The 22,275-nt window shown below is 41.1% G+C and overlaps 1 protein-coding gene across 7 annotated transcripts in view; it reads right to left on the bottom strand.

Annotated features, from left to right (window-relative positions):
• Positions 1-2,439: 2,439 nt before the first annotated feature.
• Positions 2,440-22,275, bottom strand: part of AGTR1 (angiotensin II receptor type 1) — a 40,411-nt gene continuing 20,575 nt past the window's right edge. For 4 of the 7 annotated variants that reach the window (XM_077348730.1, XM_077348735.1, XM_077348731.1 and 1 more), the window contains one exon: positions 2,440-4,378. In XM_077348730.1, the coding sequence (XP_077204845.1) occupies positions 3,250-4,329 (1,080 nt within the window). In that variant the 5' untranslated portion in view covers positions 4,330-4,378 and the 3' untranslated portion in view covers positions 2,440-3,249. Of the gene's footprint in view, positions 4,379-5,651; positions 5,900-17,992; positions 18,121-21,980; positions 22,067-22,275 lie in introns of those variants that run through there. The other 3 variants (XM_077348733.1, XM_077348729.1, XM_077348734.1) reach the window with 3 other exon arrangements.

Here is a 22,275-nt window from a genome sequence, read left to right on the forward strand (position 1 = left end):
GCGTCAGCTGGTAATAGTGCTGGTGTGAGCGCCCTGGCTACAGCTGACCCCAAAGAACAGATGGGGGTCAAGTATTTCTGCCCTTCAGCTTTCTAATTCCTCTGATGCTCTGGATGCCATTTTGATCTAGGCTTTGTGCCTTTGTGCACACTGGGAAATGTAGTCCTAGAGTGCGTGACATCAGGTACCTTTGCTCAGGGTTCACTGAGGCATGGCATCTGGGTCACACTGGAAAGACTGTTCAAGATACTTTGAAGGTGGGTGGATAGGGATGAAAAGTTACTCTATGCTTCTAGGGTTGTGCGATTCGGCCGCCAAAGTGGCTGTTCCCACCTGTGGCAGCCAGCGCCACGCCTCCCCCACCCTGCAGCACGGTGCTGGCTGCTATGGGTGGGAATGGCCACTTTGGTGGTCAGATTGCACAACTCTACCCACTATGTGTCGGTCTCTACCTGCCTGTACAATAAGTGAGGAGGAGGGAAAACAGGGAAACAAAACTAATAAATAATGAACAAGGAATACTTTTCTTTTTTTAATAAAAAGGGTACTAATGAAAATGAATCAGATTTTTAAAAAAAGAATGAGAATGAATATATTTGTGCACATCCCTATTTTATGCTATATACATTTATGATCATTCCAAGAGGGGGGAAATGTTTTATTATTCAATAAATAGAAATAAATATATTTATTTACAATTGCAGCAAGCTAGCACTTAAAAAAGAACTCTGCCAGCAGAAAATAACTTTATTCTCTGTAGTAGGTAGCAATGAAGAGGAAAAGGCATTCCTGCATTAATTCAAATCCGTATTATCCTGTTTGATACGTGGGCCATCTATTAATGTCAACAATGATTTTAATGTTAAGACAAACAAATGCATATTGCATGTACTGGTTGTATTCTCCCTTAAGGAGAAATGTTTTCCAGAAAAGGTGGGGGGAGGATTCAAAATCTAAAACATATTTCAATAGCAAGGAGGGTAATTATGAGTATACATAGTTATGATTGTAACCAATTGGTGCATTCCAGAAGAAGCTGTGTGTGGCAAAGGGGATTGTTTACATTGTATGCTGATATACTCCAGTTATTTCCATTATTGTGGCTGCAATGTTTCTATCAGCTTGGATCACACAGAAAGCTAGTTGTCCATTCACCCAGAGAACACAATTTTCCCCATAGAATATGAGTTTTCTTTTTGTGCGTGTGTGTGGGGAGAGATTGCCTGCACATACCGTTCATAGTATATAATACAAGAAATTAAATAAAATTTGATGAGGAACACTTGGATGAACTTTCACTAGACGCTGAGATGACATCATTCCATATCTGTGTGAATAACCCATTTTAGGTTTGCCTGCTGCTTGGTCTTTTCTTTATACCAGCAACATCCTGCCTGGCATGCTTAATGAACTAGCAAAGAATCAATTAAAATCGATCCCATGCTGGGTGTTTGGAATTAGGGTAGTCAACTCTGGGTTGAGAAATTTCTGGAGATTTAAGTGTGAAGCCTGGGGAGGGGGATTGGGAAGGAGGCATAATGCCACAAAGTCAACACAGTAGAAGATGGTAGTGGAAACACAGTGGTGCTCTCATCCCATGCGAGGGGTATAGCGCCAAAGAGTCCACTCTTAAAAGCAGTCGTTTTCTCCAGGGGGACTAATCTCCAGTCAGGAAACCAACTGCAATCTTGAAAGATCTCCAGATACCACCTGGAGGTTGACAACCCCAGGTACAGTGATTCTGTGTCCGCTTGTGTGAGCATGCCCAGTGAGCATGCCCAGTATTGAAGGAATAGCCAGACCCACATAACAAGTTCTTTTGATGAAATGTTGGCTCCATTCTGCTTGTACTGGAAAATACCTGGGACCCACTTACATGCTCACTGAGCTCTGTGAAATAAGTCAAAGCCACATGTTTTCCAAACCGGAACACTAAAAACTGGTCTAGGAGGAATCATTTCCCCATGACAGTGAATTTCATGTAATGTGTTTCTTTGTGTAGATCTCCTTGATAGATTGTATTCCCACCCACCGACAAAAAGATGCTTCTTTGGGTAAAAAAACTCCAGCATCTAAGGCAGGGGTAGTCAAACTGCGGCCCTCCAGATATCCATGGACTACAATTCCCATGAGCCCCTGCCAGCATTCGCTGGCAGGGGCTCATGGGAATTGTAGTCCATGGACATCTGGAGGGCTGCAGTTTGACTACCCTTGATCTAAGGTATAATGCAGTTTGACTACCCTTGATCCAAGGTATGACGTGTTGCACTAAGCCAGCACTTACAGCATATTACAATAGGTGGCATGATCAACTCTGAGAACACCAATCCACTGTTTATCATTGTATTCCTCCAGACGTGTGGACTGGTGCTCTTATAAATCTCGTCCATAGCACATATTGTTGGGAAGAAACGTTCGCTTCTGTAATAGGCTTAAGTATATGCGTAAATAACACCTTTAATCTTCACTTCCTAAATATGCATTTCCCTAATAGCTCTAAGAGAACTACATTTATGGAAGCAACCATTTCCCTCAATCAATGTTATTTTCTGAACTTGTGGCACTGATTTGTATTTAGCAATGGATTTATCAGAAACGTCATGACAGAAACAGAAATATTATTTTACATAATTCATGTTCATTTTGCTTTATATATATACATTTTGGCCATAAATAATTTTACCAATACTACCAGTATATTCAGGCACAATTCTGACAGCCTAAAATTTTCTGCTGACATTGGAATGAACTTTGTGTTATGTATATATTATATATGCCTATGTGTTACAGGTCAATCTTGATTACATTTGAGTATGGTATAATAAACAATGTTAACATTCCTTGCAAAACTGCATGACTTTTCCTTTCCTTCCAGCACTTTGAAGACAAGCCTTCTCTGTGACTCTTGCTCAGACTGGAACTGTTCCCATACGTTCAAGCCAATTTCATCGCATGCCTAGAATGAAATAGGCAATTCGATTGCACTTTCCAGCAAATCCAGCTCTTTCCAGCTCTGCATTTCAGAATTCCAAGGCAGAATGTTGGTAGGCACTCTCTCCATACTTCTGTTAGTGCTTGTGTGTAAACAACCAACAATCCTTTTAGCAATATGAAATGAAAGGACATTGCTCAATTTCTGCTGAAGGATGCCTCAGGTAGTTTACTATGTTAAGCTTGGGTGGCTGGGAGCACGAGAAGCATGACTCTTGCCTGGTTCTTGCAGAAGAGAAGACCCATCTTGTCAAACCATCACTCAATGTCCAAGAGCTCACCATTTTTCCTGACAGATAGGATTAAGTTTTCTGATGGTCGGTAGGAAAGAGTACTCATCTTCGTTGTCAGACTAGAGTGTCTGACATTTGGGGGAATATATTTGAGAAGCTGAAGGAAGTATTTTCTAAATTTTTTCCCAAAAAAGCCATAAAAGACAGGATTTAGACAGTTGTTAAAGTAAGCTAAGCAGATGGTGAAGGGCATACCTGTATCCACTATGTCCATAGTGGAGCAATCCACGATCACGCCGAGCTGGATCAGCACATCCAAAAATGTGAATATTTGATGAGGAATCCAAGAAAAGAAGAAGAAAAGAACAATGGCGATAATCATCTTAAAAATATCGTCTCCTCTTGGCTTGTTCTTCTGAATCTGATAAGCCTTTTTCAGCGTCTTCCAGATTAATGTGTAGCTTGTTAAAATGATCACAAAGGGGATCAAGAATCCCAGCATGTTTTTGGATAAGCCTAACCCAACTTTCAGAGTGGTGTTGTTGAAGGTCTCATACCAAAACCCACATACCGTCACATTGGTGTTGTCAATGACATACACACCTCGGTGAATGACCACAGGTAAACTCGCAAGGGCTGCCAATAGCCAGATTATGATGCAAGTTATTTGAGCAATGAACATGGTACGCTTAAGTCGGGCCTTCATTGGATGCACAATCGCCAAGTAACGGTCAATGCTAAGGCACGTCAAGAGAAACACGCTGGCATACAGGTTAAAGGTTGCTGCAGCTGAAGTCAATTTACATAAGCAGTTGCCAAAAGGCCACTGGTACTGCATGGCAGTATAGGCAGCCCACAAGGGCAAGGTCATTAGGAAACACAAATCAGCCAGAGCTAAATTCAACAGAAAGACACTTGCCACAGTTTTTAATTTCATGTAGCAGTAAATGATAATCACTACCAAGCTGTTTCCAAATATACCAATGATGAAAATGATGGTGTACACAGTTGGAACCATGATGTATATGAACTCATGCCTTCCGGATTGGGAACAGTCAACATGGACTCTTTTATATTCCTCTTCGCTGGACACATTCACGGTCATCTTGATCAGTTCAGATGGAGGATACTTGGAAATCTGATGCCAAGTTCCCCTGAGGAAGAAAAGTGAGAAAGTGATTATTTTTGTGTTGCCAGTACCTTTAAAGCTACTGAAAATGCATTCAAGACATCTTTGCACAATAAAGGTGGATACTAGTCACAGAAAGTGTTTTAAAATATTGAGATATCACTCATGGATTGAGTCTGAATTCCTACATTTTCTGGGAATGTGGCCCTTTCTACCTGTTCTGCACTTCTCTAGGGGAGGAGAATTACAATTGGCCTAAATAGTTGACAAGAACAGGAGGTAGAACATAGGATCACTGCTAAACATTCTGAGGCATCATGGTGGCTAAGGCAGGTTTGCCCATTTGGCTAACTAGTGCCCTATGGCTAACTAGTCCCAGAGGTTTTAATGAAGAAAGTCTCTTAGGACTGGGAAATGTCATAGAACTCTTAGCATATTATTTGATGTTCAGGCAATGATGGCTGGCACACAGGGTCGACAACTCTAGGTTCGAAAATTCCTGGAGATTTGGGGGTGGAACCTCAGAAAAGTGATGCTTGGGAAGGGGGGGGAGATCTCAATGTGGCATACTGCATATTGCCCAATTTCTGCCCAATACACAAATCCTTGACTTGATGCAAAAGATTGAGTTTATTGAAAGCAAGCAAGTGAACCTAAACAATACTTTGTTGGAACTGAGGTACAACAAAGCAGGTTCAGCATATAACCCCACAGTCAGGCCTGCTCCCATGAGAACCCATGAAACATGGAAAATCTTAAAAGCCCAAACAGTCTTTACTATGATGCAATCCAAGGCTGGCCATTCACATTCCCAGACCAAACAGAGATGGATTGGGGGGACGGGGGGTGGGGGAGGCGTGAAGATGAAATGAAATAGAATAGGTCATAGGATCAATAAGTATGCATTCCTAACATCTACACATCTAATACTTGCTAAGAATTATAGCAGAAGCCTTCAGACAGTAACCAGCCAGTGGCTGCCACTCAGCAGGAGATGAGGAGACATGGGGGCGCTATCATCACTTGTGCAGTGACATCACTTTTGCGGAAACTGGAAGTGAAGTAGAATTTCTGGAGTGTTGTGATGTCATTTCTATTTCCCCACCAGAAGTGACATCACATTGAATGTGACATCTGTAGGATTTCTGGAATGATGTGATACCATTTCTGGGTTTTTTCCTGGAAGTGATGTCATAAAGTGTGGCATCTATGATTAAAAAGATTATTTGTCTCATTGTCCAACGGAGTGGTGATGGAAAGTGTGCATTGCTGCCAGGAGGCATTGCTGGCACCCCTACCTCCAAAGCAGCCATTTTCTCCAGGAAATCTGATCAATGTAGTGTGGCTATCACTAGGAGATAGGAGCCATTTGGAGACCGGTAGTCATAAAAGAGTTCCATGAGACCTTTAGAACCATTTGTCCCTAAACTATGGAACAAAGACACATCATTTGATTTCTGGGTTGAACTTGGGTTACCTTAAACATAGTTAATAATTTCGCTCCCAAATACTAATGCAGATAACCTAATGCTTTAGTTATCTGTTGACTTACTGTGCAGTCTTATGAAGAATTTCTCTGTATAAGATTGCACAAAGAAGTCTTCTATGAGCCCCACCAGCATGGCAACTTCCTCCCCTTGCTCAGAACTTTTCACAGGACAAAACAGGCCATCCAGACAGACAAGGTAGTCCTTTCCACGTACACTGGGCAAAGCCCCCAGGCATCACAAATCAGCTAAAAACAACAACAGCATGGCCTCAAGAATGTGTATGCTTTTGAAAGCACAAGCTTGAGAGCAATCAAGAGTCAGTTAAATTAACAGAGTGGATGGAAAATTGACTTGCTTGAGCCTTTAAGTGTAATTCTGAGGATATGTGTGAGAAATTTCCAAATATTTTATCCCCTCCTCAATGTGGATCCTCATGGGCCATGAACATGTTTTCTCCAAAAGTAAACTTCATGGTCAGATATTCTGCAACAGTAGGAAGCTTACATCTCCCCTCCCTGCAGAAACCAGACCATTCAAATGCCAGTTGCCCAGGAGTTGCAGAGGTACCTGGCCTTTGCTGTCAGCCACAGGACCAAGCAGTGTTACATTGTATTTAATCCCTTGCATATATGCTGCCTTGGGGACAAATGGACTGACATTTTGAATAAATAAATACATGTACTGGAGGACAGGCTAAGCCTTTAATTAGACATAAATGTAACAAAATTTTATAAAATTGCCATATCTTTCTTGTAGGTGTAAATGTTTTTCTTGGATCTAAGGAAAAATTGCCCCCCCTCCCCTGACAATTAGAATACATTAAATATTGTTCTTTCCATTGCATTATCTTATTAATGTAAATTCTAATCATAGTCTGAATGCGAGGTACTAAAGTTTTCAGATTCTGTTACATTATGAGTAAAAAGGGTAAGTATCTGCCTAACTTTCTTTCCCAGGATTATGTTTTGGCTGCTCTTTGGAGACCAAGACAAACAACGGGATTGTATGTGTTTTTAGTGAATCACTTAAGAGGTCATTTTGGATCACTGAGATGTACAAGCTACTAATGAAAACAAAACCCCTGTGTTCAGAAACTTGCCAATCTGAACTCTTACAAGTCTCTTGCCAAATGCTAATTGGCCTCTGATTAACAAGCCTAATGCTTCAAACAAATGTGGACATGCTCCAGCATTCTTATTAAAATAATCATTCTTATTAAAATAAATATGGATCAGAATCAATGCAGCAATGCATGTGAAATCTAACAAAATAATGGCTTGAAGGAACTATATAAATCCTGTTTATTGCTGGTTATCAGAGGACTTCTTAGATATGTAGAATGAGAACATTTTGTATTAGGAAAAGATGTTGTAAAGTAATAGGCATTTTCAATTGAAAAATGAACTCTCTTCTGGTGACTAAAAAATGATGTGATGGGAATCATGGGGCCTGCATGTAGTAAAGCCACATGGAATACAAGTTGCAATAAGGAGAAACATTGGGCAAGATTCACCTCCAGAAAACACAAACGGGACTGTTTTTACCTGCCAGAGTTGTGAGAAGGCTGGACATGTTAAGTGAAGCCCAAAAAGACATTTTGTGTGAATGGTTGGTTTAAAAACAAAGCAGTCAGACCCCTGTATGATTGGGAGAAGGCTGCTCAATCACCCATCCCCCCCCCCTTTCCCAGCATATTCTCCACCTCCAGAAAACAGAAAAGGGGCGATTGAGGGTGGTAAATCCAGTTTTGGCAATTTCTCTAATCACGATTTTAAAATGGCCAAAACTTAACTCAGCTCCTTGACTGCCTCAGGATGTAGGTGACATCATGTGGAGAGGGCTATAAAAGCCTCCAACATTCAAAGGCTGTCCAGGGGCAAATTCCTCATGCAGAAATGGTCAATGAGTAGCCAACCAAGGCTTGCAGGATTTGCACCCAACATCCAGTTTCTCTCTACTTTCTACTCTGAGCAAGTTTTGAAACCCAAAGCAGCCTTTCATAGAACTGTTCTTTCTTTGGATGTTGGTTGGCACATTTGGCTGGCTTTAATCTGAGAATGATCATCGGATATGGATCCAATTTTTTGATACAGATACGTTACTAAGATTAAAGAGCAATAATTAAAACATACCTCTTTATTTTAAAGGGATAGAATTGAAAGCAATAAATACTAGAAACTTGATTGGATGTTAATTTTAATGAAATTGTCTTAATCCATAATTAATATCAGATGATGTGAGGACAACTGGCCCTCACCCCACACTGAGGGACCAATCAACTGCTTTTCCTACCCCCACTCCCATCCTCCTCCTCTTCCCTGCTGGAAGAAGAGCTGGCTTGTTCTGCCACAGAGCAGGGTGGGTGAGAAAAGAGGGGAGGGGGGGAGGGGATGAGAACAGGCCTGCTCACAAACCCCTGCAATGGCAAGTGTGGCCTGCTCCAGTCCCCTTGCGCCCTGTGGAATGGGAGAAGGAGGTTTGGGCCCACTCCAGGGTACTACAGGAGCTGGCCTTTTCACCAGCAGGGCTGCCCCTGGTTACTGATGGCACACATTGCATTTCCTCATGTAACGTGCTTTGCCTCAAATTTTAAACATTTATTCAACAAGTCATCTTAAAGTGCATATTTATAGTTCCTCATTTTCAGTATCATGGATAATGACCACATTTAAAAAAATCTATTTTACATTACAGTTTTCCATTAGAAAACTTCATTAAATGAAAGGGAATTGTTGGATTATATTTGCCTACAGAATCATGGACAACCTTAACTGACAGGTAGTGGTATCTAGGATTCTACCTACCGCTTCCCTTTTGTTAGCCCTATGCTGTGATCTTCCTAGATAGCCAATGACAGAATGCTGATTCTGTGAACTTAGGCAGATTGTTAGTGGGTGGACAGAAGGGATTATGTCTGTACTTGGTTCCTGTGGCCCTTCCTTGCCTGCCCAAGAAAATGCAAATTGCCACATGAATTTCTTTCAGGCCAGATTAGCCAAGGATTCTGGGTTTGTTGGGGTCACCAGGGGTGGGCAGGAAGTTCTGAATTTCCTGTGTTCTGCAGGGGGTTGGACTAGATGACCCAGTATGTCCCTTCCAATTCTATGAGAATAGGCTATGCCTTTCAGTACTTCCTCTCAAACATCAAATCAAAAGCCTGCACAGAATATTACATCAAATGCTGGCAGCAGGTCCTACACGCATGGCCTGGGGGGGGGGGAACTTTTCCCTACCCTCAATTGTTTTTATTTATAACATCAGCCCTGATGAAAATTTCTAGGGAGTTGTAAAGATTGCACAACATTTTGTGTCATCTGCATTGCTGCTGAAAAAAGATATTACATGGATTTTGGTCCTTGTTTTGAATTTTGTGTGGACCCATCTGGCAGGTTTCAGCCCTGACAGCTTTTCTACAATCTGTAGTTAGACTAATGGGTGTTTCACAGGGTCATTTATTCTTTAACGATGGAATGATGAAATCCTCTAACTGCATTGAGCAGCTAGGCACTCACACAAAGAAAGAGGGATAAAATTCTGGGGAAAAAACACCTGTTGATTTTTTATGATGGACAACCTACAACCTGGTTTTCAAAGTTTAGAAGCTAGCAGAACTAAAAATACATAAAGGAACCCTATCACATGTTTATTTGCACAAAATAAACTGCCTGCAATTTGTTGCTTATTGATTAAAAATTATTCTCGGCAACATAAATCCTTGAGAAGTAACAGCTGTATAGCTTTCTCACTGATAAGATAATAGCAAAATACATCCGGAAACTTATCACCTGTAGGACCTTGCCAGCTATCTATTTGAGGTTTTATGTTACTTTGAGGCACAACTGCCAAGTGGCCAAATGTTAAAACTACCCTGGGAAAGCATTGCTAAGATCCAAATTGGATTTTTTCCCCACAGTTAAAGGAACTTCTAACACTTCCAAAGGTAATACCAATGAAAGCAAAGGTAGCACATGGAAGATTCACAAACATTGCAGTGGTCTGAAGGCCTGAATGTAGCTAAAAGAAAGTTTGACATCTAAAGAAGAATTACATTTTCCCTGAAGTGTAAAATCAAGATGGCAGACCACGTCTAATGTGATATAGAGCTTGCACTATATTATCCCCTTTCCTAGAAAACATGTAGATCTAGCTATAAAAAACTACAGTATAGACATTCTTTTTGTATCAAAATGCATTTCATTTATGTCATCATTAATCTATGAAAAGTGTGAAATTCTTTTAGATATTGCATGCAATCATTTTTAAACCTGGAGAAGCATATTTTTTTCCTTAAGAACCCATCAGATCAACTAATGATATGTCTGCATTCTGCACATCAGTTGCTGTGGGAGATTATTGAAAGTAGATCAGCATAGATCTGTCTGTCTGAAATGTAACCTGGCCCCTCTAAAATAGCCAAATCAATGTTACATTTTTCATTGAATTGATTTTATTGAATTGATCATTATCAATTCAATTGAATTGATCATTATCAATTCAATGAATCTGCTTTTCATATTTAGTAAATATAGAAAGGGTAACAGTTGGCACTTGTTTGCCAGATCAGGTACTTTCATCTGTGCGTTTAAAGATCACCCTAATTAGTTAATGCATAATTAATGTGAAGATTCCTGAAGATCTGAGCATCAAAGAATTGAGGCTTTTGAACTCTGGTGCTGGAGAAGACTCTTGCGAGTCCCTTGGACTGCAAGGTGAACAAACTGGTCAGTCCTGGAGGAGATCAGCCCTGACTGCTCCTTAGAAGGCCAGATCCTGAAGATGAAACTCAAATACTTTGGCCACCTCATGAGAAGGAAGGACTCCCTGGAGAAGAGCCTAATGCTGGGAGCGATCGAGGGCAAAAGAAGAAGGGGACGACAGAGAATGAGGTGGCTGGAAGGAGTCACTGAAGCAGTAGGTGCAAACTTAAATGGACTCCGGGGAATAGTAGAGGACAGGAAGGCCTGGAGGATCATTGTCACGATGGGTTTGACACGACTTCGCACCTAACAACAGCAACTACATTATATGCCAGTTAATTAAAACCATTTCTTGCTTTACCCATGGAAAGAAATGAACAAAGTAGAAGTTTTGTGGGCCCAATTCTGGTTCCCTCCTTATTCATCCTATCTTCTGTGCATTGTCAAGGGATACATTGCCTCAGCTTGACTTCTTGAATATGACTTTTTGACGTCTAAACATGCAGTTGTACAACACTATCACAGCCATCACAATTATAAACTGTGCCTGTTCTGCTGTCGTACCTTTGACTAATACATTTGATTAGTGCAAATTAATTCCATAGACACAGTTCCAGCTGGAACACTGGTAACCATATAATATGGGTAGCATCTATCAATAGGCAAAAAATCCACGGGACAATAAATGGTGTGTGGGCGGTTGCTGGAGGCTTAGTTTTTCAACAAATTATCTGGGAAGTTGCTAATCCCTGGTGTACATGACCGTCCTGTTTGACCTTTTATTTTTTTTTAATTACAATGATTATAATAAGTCATTGATGAGAATGCAGTGCTTCTGACTGCTCTACCAACTATCATTTAGCACTCTACTCATTTCCTATGTTGGATGATCGTGCCTTCTAATTAAACTGCCTGAGATAACAGAGAAAGATGCTGGGCCTCTACAAGGTAAACAGTGCTCTACTGAATGAAAAATATGATGAGATACCGGGTGGCGGCAACTTCCTGTGAAAACTTCATTAACAATAGTCATGTAACCAGAAACCATAAGCCAGGTTTCAAGCAAACATAAACTGGCAGTATTTGTCTTTGCACAAGACCTTTCTAGATAGAAAACAGGCATACTGCCCTTCGAAAGGTTGTATGACTGTCAACATGGGATCGACTTATTTCACTGACTGGTGTTAAGATTATTCCTGTCTTGCAAATGGCTGGCAGCATGACTATTTGAGGGTATGCTTATTCTTTGTAGAAAGCAGAATGCACATGATGAACTTATTCTGCAGCTTAAATTTAAAAAAGGAAAATATTTTGAAATACTGGTGAGCCAAGCCCAAGTGGGGGGAGAGTCTGCAAAAAAAAGAAAAGAAAAGAAAAAAAGAAAAGGGAATTAAGAAGCTCTCCTTTGTGCTTCAATCTCTATCTCAAACATTGTGGAATGTATAAGAAACTATTTGACTTTCAGTGTGATCCTTGACAGACCAGTACGTGAAGCATTGCCCCACTGCAATGGACTTCTTGTGACTTGAGCGATGTCAGGACATAGCTAAATATAATTGCCTACATACTGTTGGGCCATATCAGGTCAAGTATGCAATGCCTGATTGTCTGGGATCTTTTGAGTAAGAATGAAACCAATAACAGCTGTCAAAGCAACAACAGAGAGAGAAAACAGTGACCAAAAAGACAGTTCTAAAAGGTGGCTTCTGACAAAGTACCTCACCAAAGACTCATGAGCAAACTTATAATGGGAGAAGAGGAGAGGTTCTCTCATGGATTAAAAACTGCTTAAGTGATAGGAAGCAAAGAGTAGGAATCAATAGCTATTTCTCACAATGGGAGGGAACTAAGCAGTAGGGTCCTACAAGGATCGATATTGGGGTTAGTACTACTTAATGTATTAATAAATGATTTGGAACTATGAATGAATAGTGTAGTGGCCAAGTTTAGTATGTCACGGACAGAGAGCCTGACAGGGACAGTTTGATCGGGGGATTGAACTATGAGTGCTGGAGGCCCCATTAAAATGGGGCGGCTTGGAGTGAGTTAGACCACCCAGTAGGTTGGCTGGAAGCTTGCTGAGCCAGGTGGCCTATGTGACCAGAGGAGGTTTGTGCCTCTCTCTGGCACAATAGGTTGGAACACCTCTTGATAGGGTGACCCAGCAGCATGGGGGACCTGTATTCCCAGGGGTGGATGCAGGTGGCTCCCTGATGCTGCTGTGGCCAACAGTTATGTCTTACAGAGTGGGCAAGATCCAGTTCATGTCAAGTTTTGTGCCAACAATGTTGTGTGTAAAAATAAAAGCTGTGGCCATGTTGAAGCCATCATGGTGTCCGTGTCCTGATTCCCGTCCATAAGGCCTGACGGCAATTCAAAACCAGCTAACATAAAAAGAGGGAAAATTAAATTCACAGCAGTCTCTCTTTTCTCAAAATTGTACACTTGTGCATGTAAACTCACTGGGTGACCTTGAGCCAGTATTATTTAGTATGCTGATGATGAAAACTAAGCCTGACTCTGAAGAACTCCAAGAGGATCTCCACAGTCTAGGTGAGTAGACAACTATGTGGCAAATGAAGTTGGTAAGTGTAAGGTGATGCACATTAGGACCAACCCCCCCCCCCCAAGTTTCAAGCATAGACTAATGGTGTCTGAATGTGCTGAGACTGAGAGGGAAAAAGATTTTGTGGAAATGTCAACCCAGTGTGCTGCAGGGGTGACAAAGGCAAGGCCTATGTTGGAGAATATTAGGAATGGGACTGAGGATAAAATGGCCAATATTGTAATGTCCCTGTATGGATCTATGGAGTGACTTAATTTAGAATACTGTGTACAGTTCTGGCCACTGTATCTCAAAAACGACACTGTAGAGCTGGAAAAAATACAGAAGAGGGCAACCAAGTTGATCAAGAGGTTGGAGCCCATTCCCTATGAGGAAAGGCTGAAGAGTTTGGGACTTTCCAGTTCAGAAAAGAGACAACTAAGGCGAGACATGATAGAGGTTTAAAAATTATGCATGGGGTGGAGAGAGTTGAGAAAGAGAACTTTTCCTTCCTCTCCCCAAATATTAGAACTCAAGGGCATCCAAAGAAGTTTATGGACAGTAGCTTCAGGGTGGACAAAAGGAAATACTTTATATAGAGAGTGATTAAAATGTGGAATTCACTGCCAGAGGATCTAGTGATGGCCACAGGAATAAGCAGCTTTATAAGGGGATTAGATAGCTCCATAGAGGATTAGTTTATCAATGGCTACTAGTCATGGTGACTGAGGGGAACCTCCACATTCAGAGGCACTAAGAATCCCAGTGCCAGGAGGCAACTTTAGGGGAAGGCCTTGGCCTCCATACCCTGTTGTTGGCCATCCAGTGGAACCAGTTGGCCACTGTGTGAGACAGGCTGCTGGATCTGATGGAGCAGTGGTCTGATCCAGCAGGGCTCTTCTTATGTTTTAATGACCACAGAAAACTGGAGGTAAAAATAGCAACTGGAAAATTTTTCACTCAACAATTATTTTTGGAATGGAATGGAAACTATATTTTTTGCTAATAATTTTTTAAATCGCATTATTTAGGAATTTATTTTGTATCATTTGAAGCATCTTTTGTTCCTAGATGACATTTGCTGTTATAAAATAAATACTGTTCTAATTTCCTTTTTGCTGTTTGTTGCAGTAATGCAGTGCAGACAGAATACTTATTCCCACGCTTATTATATTTTTGCATTTTTTGGTGGCTCATACTCCCATAAGGTCATCCTCATTTCCTGCACAAAAGTGCCAGTGTTTTCATGAATCTGATAATTCCTTGCTGTACATATCCTCTCTCTCTCTCTCTCTCTCTCTCTCACACACACACACACACACACACACACTGCTCTTCTTGTCATATTTTTTCAGAGGCAACTAGTCAACTTTTGTCTAGAGAAGGAGGTGGTATAGTGTTGATAAAGATCATTTAAGTTATACTCCTGACTGACGAATCCTTACTTCCCATTCTCAATTCTCTCTCTTAAAAAAATCTGACCTTTCATCATATGAGTGCTTTCCTCATTTTGTGTCTTGGCAGCAGCCATTTTGTGACTGTGCCTCCCACACTTTTTCAGAATTCCAAAAGTGCCAACAAGTTCAAAAAGATTGGGGACTCCTGTGGAAGACATTCAGACCTTTTCCCCACAGAGGGGTAAAATGTGCATGGCCTCCTGCTTGCAAATGTGGGATTGTAAACCGTGTTTGTAGACCTCCATAGGGGAGATCCCTCCTGTGTTTTCCCTCTGTCCCTTCACTCTGTCCCATTGCGGCTTTTTGCCTCCCGACAAGGCTGTAAGGGAAAACAAGCCCCACTCCTTGGCTTATCACAACAAGCCACCAATCACAGCACAGTGGTTCTCTTGTGGACTGAAATTTTCTTCCCCCTCGAGCTCCCAAATTAATTTTTTTTAAAGGCACTTCCGGGTTCCTATGCCAAAATGCCACAACACAGAAACATTTCCAATAAAAAAATTAACACTTCTGTGTTGCTAATGAGAAATGCCAGAACGATACAGCATTCCCCACTCCTTTTAGAATTTGTGGTGTTTTGAACTCTAGTTATGTCTGGGGAGATGTGTGAGAGGCTGGAAATGGTAAGTGGACCCCGATGAGTGATTGTGTGTGAACAGTGGGCTTAAAAACATTTACGTCCCAAAGATCCCAGTTTCAAGCCTTGTCCTCCAGATAAAAGGACCCAATGGTCATGCAACTGGGCAGAGAAAGAATTTGCCAGATACCCCAAAGAAAGGACAATAGTCAGAAGGAACAATATTGATCTTAGCAGGCCAACGATTTCATCTCATCTCACTCAAAATAAAGCAGTATTAGTTGTCTGTAAGAAACTCAAGAATGGTTAAAGTAAGTGCTATTTGTATTGGAGAACATCGAACTTTTCTAACCAATATGTTCCCTATCAATAACAGTCAAGCTACAAACAAAAACAAAGAACAGGCCAGCCAAAGCAAGAAGGACCTGAAGATTTTGCCCAACTGTAATGCCGAACTAAGGACACAATTCTATGGTACTTGACAATTTTCATAACATTCTCTGGAAGTCTCTGGATAAAGAAGTCTCTGGTGAAGTTCACAAACCAAAACTTACCTATGGTGCATAAAGAAGTCTCTGGTGAAGGTCACAAACCAAAACTTACCTATGGTGACTGCTTATTGAAATTGCTTAGGAAGCAGACCATTTCTTTTGTAGTGTTTTATTTTGAAATTAAATTTTTCATAGATCCCGTTTCCTCTCTTTTCCAGTTATTGCACCAGAAGCCATATTAATAGCTTGTCCTACCCTCCTTGCCTATGCTGTGCCAACACAATTAAGGGCTTCCATGTCAGATACCATATTTGGTAGGCTTTAATGTAAATAGACATAGAAATCTGATGTTAGAAACTTGCATGACTAGTTTGGGAAGATAAGTAATAAAAATGGGAGGCCATAGTGAATGTCTTCCCCTGGAATCATAAGGTAGCAGGATCAAGTTCATTTTTGGTCTGTTTTAAGGGACTAATTTTGACTGAAATCCACATATGTCCACGTGCAAATGCATAGCTCTTCTGCATTGACATGTAGATTTTTTGACTTTCAGTGGCAGCCCATCCTATCCCATGGAATACGGTTCTGGAGATGCCCTTTGGAGGGAAGGCTTCTGGAACACACAGCCCTGCCATAAGGAGAACCCCTCCCCATGGAAAATAATATGTGGTCAAGGATATTAATGGTACTTTGGTTCTTTGAATATTAGCCTTGACAGTTTTCTGGGAAACAGCCAAGTTTGCCCACTGGCAAACTCTCTTGGCTAGAACTCAGCATGGCAAAATGAGCCATTTTCAAGAAAATTTAAGGTGCCACAAGATCCTTTGTAGGATTAAAAGCACCTAGGAAAAAGGGAGTCAAACAAGAACTTTGGAGAGACATTTTGCCCAATTTGTAATGTTGCTGAGCATGATCACCTAAAAATGTGTGGTTATTTTGCATTCTTTGTGGTGAAATTGAAAGGATAAATAATCAAGATAAGCCAGATTCACTCCCCCCCCCCCCCCCCCGTTCTGAGTTCAAACTCAGTGGGAAATTAGGGTAATGCTATACAGCAATGAGAAATAGTTTTGAAATGGTCCAAAATCTGCTTTCTTTCAAATACATTACTTTGGCCACTAGAGGTCTGTATTTCATATTTTTAAGAAGAGAAGCCAATGACTCCTTTTAAAAGGCAATGATCATTGCTTGGTGATAATATTTGTGGTTTTAAAGAATCTCTTCATGGTACAAAACTAACAATAGTATAAAGTATGGAAGAGAGAAGACACATTCATTCAGGGGCAGATTGGAAGACCTAACGCATTTTTCCTTCTCTGATTGCTGTTATTTTAGTATATTCTTGATCTCCTGACATTTAACCTAATATCCTGCTCTACTAAATCTTATCTAAAGATCTTGACATCTGTTGCCATAAGCAATCTAGGGGTTGCAAATCCACAAATATTGTGAACCCAGTTAAGGGGGGAAAATCTGTATCTCCACAGCAGGATATTTTTTTTTTCCGAAAAAGGGAAATATATCTTTACTGACGTAAATGAACAATGTTGTATGTTTTTAACACCCATTTTATTTTATGTTCATTTTAATTAACCAGACGGTTCATTCCCATACTAGAAGGAAATAATTTTCAGTTAATGTAAAGGATATTTTACTAATTCATTCATTTTATTTTTGGTGATTGTAAATGGATGCAAAATTTCTGATTCTTAAGTAGTATTAATTCTTATGCCTAAAATGCTTTTGATCCATTTATCATCTTAGACATTTAAACAATGATAACACAAGCTCTGTGAGGATTCCATTGTTTTTAAACAACAAATTACATCTTAAGTTTAAGTTTAAGGTAAGTTTGAGTAAAGACATAGGTCTTGGCAACATCTCTGATCAAGCCGGTCTCAAACCTCCCAGAATTATGTTTTAACTAACATATACATCCCTCAGAAAAACATTCAAACCAGTCAAAAATTAGCTGTCAGCTTTGTCGTTCTCACAGGAAAATGTTCTAATTGCTTTTATTTTTCCTGCTTTTACGCGCAACATTGCTTGAATTTTCCATGATACTGGTAATAGAAGTCATCTCTATTGCTGTTTTATTATCAAACTAGCTTCAAAGCCATTTCCTAAGAACGGACCCTGAAAGGGTCCCCTCCCCTGGCTCCTGGCCAGGCAGCTTAAAGTGGCTTTGGGCCGCAGCTCGCAGCTAAATCAAGTGGGGCAGGCAGGGGCTGGGCAACTCATTATCAGGGCTGAGACAGACTTCCTTAGCAGGCAGTCTGCAGGCTGGGCGGCCCTAGTCAGCAGGCCCAGCCCAGCAGGCCAGGAGGCCCTCGTTAGTAAGCCCTCCACCACAACCCCTTGCCCAGGGCCCTCCCCCCTTACCTGCTGCTGGCTCCAGGCACTGAGGCATCTGAGAGTAAAGAGGTTAGAGTCCAGGGCCGGAAGGCGGGAGCTGCAGGGGCAGGGCCAATCAGGACAAAGCTGGCTGTACCTTGATTGACCCTATTCCAACTTGGACAGCCGGACACTTCCCACCCCCGAGGCTGTTTTAGAAATATATAGAGGAACAACAATGGATAAGGATAGCAGCTGTCAGCATAAATAAGCAGATTGCTTTTTTTATTACATTAGGAGTTAGATACAGATGACCCTTAATGGCATAAAGAAAACTTAAATAAATACAGATAAACACAGCTCAATGAATACTCAAACAAATATACGCAAAAAATATACACGATTTATGATTGTAAGGGAGTATTAAAACTTAACACTGAGCAGAGTGCATCAGCCACTTTGGACAGTAGAGCATAATTCTTCTCATTGAGCGTGACATTGATAATTTCGAGTTCATTGCTACAATTTGACCTTAAGTTAACACATCAGGAGTTCCCTTCTACATACTGGCCAGCTGATGGGTTGGATCCAATAGAAGGTTTACATATGTGCCTCATTCCTTATGGAAGTGCTAACATTACTCCTGGCTGTCTGTACACACTAAGCAATGCTATATCTCTACTATCTTTTCTGCATGCAGATGACATAAAGGAAAAGCTTTCTTCCAATACAGTTTCAAATAAAGCAAGTGGAACAGCTGTCATCCAATCCACCTGTCCACCTACATATTGCTATTCTGTTAACAAATTCTAACCGTATTGCTGCCCTGTGGCTGTATCTGCATTAGGAGACCTACTTTGTCTTAGCCTCAGTTTGGATTTCCTTTGAATGCTGCAAGTCGATTCTAGTGTTTCCACATTTGGGCTTTCTTCCCCTTATTTCCCAGGCTGAAATTCATAACATACCTTCCACACTGAGTCCAACAGAGGCAGCCTCTCATCATGTTTTCCTCACTTCCCCTTATCAAAACCTGGTTGGTTAGTTTTTTTTGCAAAATGGTGCCTGTTTGAACCTTTGTTTTCATTGCACCCCTTAATCCCACCATTCTGCACCCTTGAGCACCTCCCCCCTTCACCCCAAAGTACCCGAATGTAATTTTTTTAAGGGGTTAAATGCTCCTGTGCAAGACTGCTTTTTTAAAAACTTAGAAACAGCTTTGTAACACAATCAACCCGAATTTCTTTTTATAAGGCAGATTTTTCGGAATGGAGGAAGAGGGCAGGAAAGGAGGGGGAGGGAGGACAGTGATGAAGAAAGGGGCATGGCCAAATGACTCCAAATGGCAGGTGCGGGGAAGAACCTGATTGCACACATTTCCACATTGAGCAACCCCAAATTAGACCCTGTTAGACCTCACCGGAAAAAATGAAATTCAGTTTTTGGGGGATTCTTTTGCTGTGGAGCAAGTGAGGGGTAATTCAATAGCAAATTCTAGTGTGGAAATAGATGGAAAACATCAACCCAAAATGCAAATCCAAAATGATATCGCTAGTCTGCAAACAGTCTCTATATTAATATTGCTTGTACAAGTGAAATTGTGCTAAGAGCATTTCCTTTATGGGGCTAACATCATGGGGTCCAACCAAGGTCCAACCTTTATTTGCTTATCTTCATTAATGCTATTCTACTGGGCACCTTCAGGAAGTTCTTTGACCAGGTTCATCTACTTGATCAGCAGTCAATTGTGCCACATTGGGATATATTCTTGTGCTATATTGGTGAGGGATGTAAAATTCTGCCCTCTTTAGTTTCTGTTTTGTTTTCATGTATCATCATGAGCCTTTTCTTTTTGTCCACAGGTGGGAAAAGCAAAAATGCAACAAGTGATTTTCAAGTCTAAATAATGGATCTGTGACACTGAGTAGCTATCTTGGCCGATTTCTCAGTCAGGTTTAACTGTTCTTCCATAATAATAAATTGGAAGTGTTACAGAGGGTCCCCCCCCCAGGCATTGCACATGCCTCTCCTTTCATCAGTAAGAAAAAAATACCAGTACTGTGAAGAGTACTATTACAAGAGTGTTTATTATTTTTAGAGGGTTTGGGGACTAGCCAGTGCACAGAGGAGCAGAAAATGGACCATAAGTGAATGTTGTTACTCCACGCCTGTCAACCAGATATAAACAGGTTGTTCGTAATTTTCATCACTACGTCCCATATTTGTATTAATCCTGGAACCTATGTCAAGTTGGCCAATAAACAGTTGCACATCCTGTGGATTTGAGCTCAGGAAAAAATTGGTATAAGTAGCCAAAGGCTTTTCCCCACAGCCAGTAAAAACAGGGAGATTTTTTTTAGGGGGGGGGGTTGGAGGAAAATGGAGGGACATGAAGGGGTGTATCCAGCCTTTGGTGTGTGTGTCTAGGGGAATGCAAGAAAGGATTTGAAACTCAAACGTGGACACTTAACAAGGTTCTAATGAGAAAATAATGGAGAGAGAAGGAAAACGTGGATTCCCCAAAGCATTCAAAAGTGATATCATTGACACAAGGCAGTAGAAGCACTTACTGAACCAACAGTGATGGAACCATTTTTGCCCATCTTTAGAAATGGAATTTTCTCTTACTTGCCCTCTAACCTTTCTGTGTCACAACATATTTCTTGGGTGAAACTTCTATATAAAGATCCCAAACAGGGGGATAAATACATGTAGAATTGAGTTTCGTCAAAAGCCGGACGACATTTGCTTGTGGACAGTAGGTCATGGAGTTAAGAATGCCAGATTCCTGATGCACAAGGGAAGCAGACAATTCTGCTTGATTCCTTTTCCTTACTGGAGCCCTCTGGCTTTACAAGGGATTCATTTCAGATGGTCTCCAGATCCCCATTTGTGCATTTTCAGGCACTACAGAAGACTGCAGAGGGAAGGGAAGGGCAGGAAAAGATCTGCCTCCCCAACCTGAAAGCAGGTAGGATCCAATCTATTGTGAAAAGCCCTTGTATTTCACAGGAACAAGTTCCCACAGGGCCCCTATTATACAGACTCTGCCTCATCTCTGTCCTGTCATATGGACCTGAAAGATATTGCATAAAGAAGGAACAACCTGTAATCCTGCTGAATGTTCATTTCCTAAAGGAGTGTTCATGATATGGTATGAGCTACCTTTAGCCAGTTTCATTCCTTGATGTTTAGCGTGCAGTAGCATGCAATAAAGGTCTTCATTAAGTTGAAAAATAAAACTACACAGATGTATTGAACCAGATACAGAAGCAGTTCTGTTTGCCCTGATCTCACAATCTACTCTAAGCTCAAATGCCAGAAATATTTAGGCTGCAGTCCTAAAAGCAACTCCCTGTAATTAAGCCCCAGTGAATAAAATAGGCCTTACTTCTGAGTCGACTAGTTTAGGATTGCTGTTTTAAGACCAGCAGGTGGAGGGCTTACATGTGCATGCTGGTCAGTTCTCACTGAACTATAACTGATCTACAGACAACAGAGCGCAATTTCTTTTGAGGAAATGGAAACTTCAGGAGGCACTAATCCCAAGGCAGGAATTTTCCAAGTTAGAGTTGGCATCTCTACAGGTGACAGACAACCTACATGCCCTGTAGAAGGATGCTTTATTAACATATGGATACTTCTGCTAAGTAAGGAGCAAATCTTCCTTCTACTTAGAAAGAACCACTGGATCCACCCTTCTAAACATATTGACTTCAGGAGATTTAGAAAGGTGTAACTTTCTTTAGGATTCCCTTTTAAGTTAATCATCTTCTATATCAAAGTCTTCCAAATGGCTTGGACCTTTCTTTGCTATAGTTTACATGGAATCCCCAAGATGTATTAACAGGAATTTGTCTTATTCCAGTTTGCAGTTACATTGTGCAGTTCCGACAGAAGACAGACTAGCATGAGCTCAATGCAGAGAACTTTGTGAGGACTGAATGTAGTAGTGACATTATGCCCCTAGTAAAGTGTGTTCCTGAGAACCAAAGCAAGTTGAAAATTGCTGGCAGATCAGGGCAGAGTCTGCACTTACTTTGTTTATTCCATTGTCAATCTTGTTGAATTCAGATCGATTTGAACTCGGGTCTTCCTCTCCTTCCCATTGAAACAGAAAAGTGTTCTGCACGTGGTTAGGGTAGTTCAGAAGGGGGGGCACAGCCACTTTCTTTCTTTTCTTGAAGGAGGGGGGAGAGAGAGGATCAAAGAAGGCAGAGGAGGGAGAAAAAATCTAAGACCGACAGAAGTTGAGAGAAATTAGGGGCTTCTCTTTTAAGGCAAGCGTGTCACATGAGCAGCTTTGGCCAATCAGGGGTTCTCTACCACAGAGC

This window comes from Paroedura picta, chromosome 8 (assembly GCF_049243985.1).
Source record: "Paroedura picta isolate Pp20150507F chromosome 8, Ppicta_v3.0, whole genome shotgun sequence".
Lineage (NCBI taxonomy): Eukaryota > Metazoa > Chordata > Lepidosauria > Squamata > Gekkonidae > Paroedura > Paroedura picta.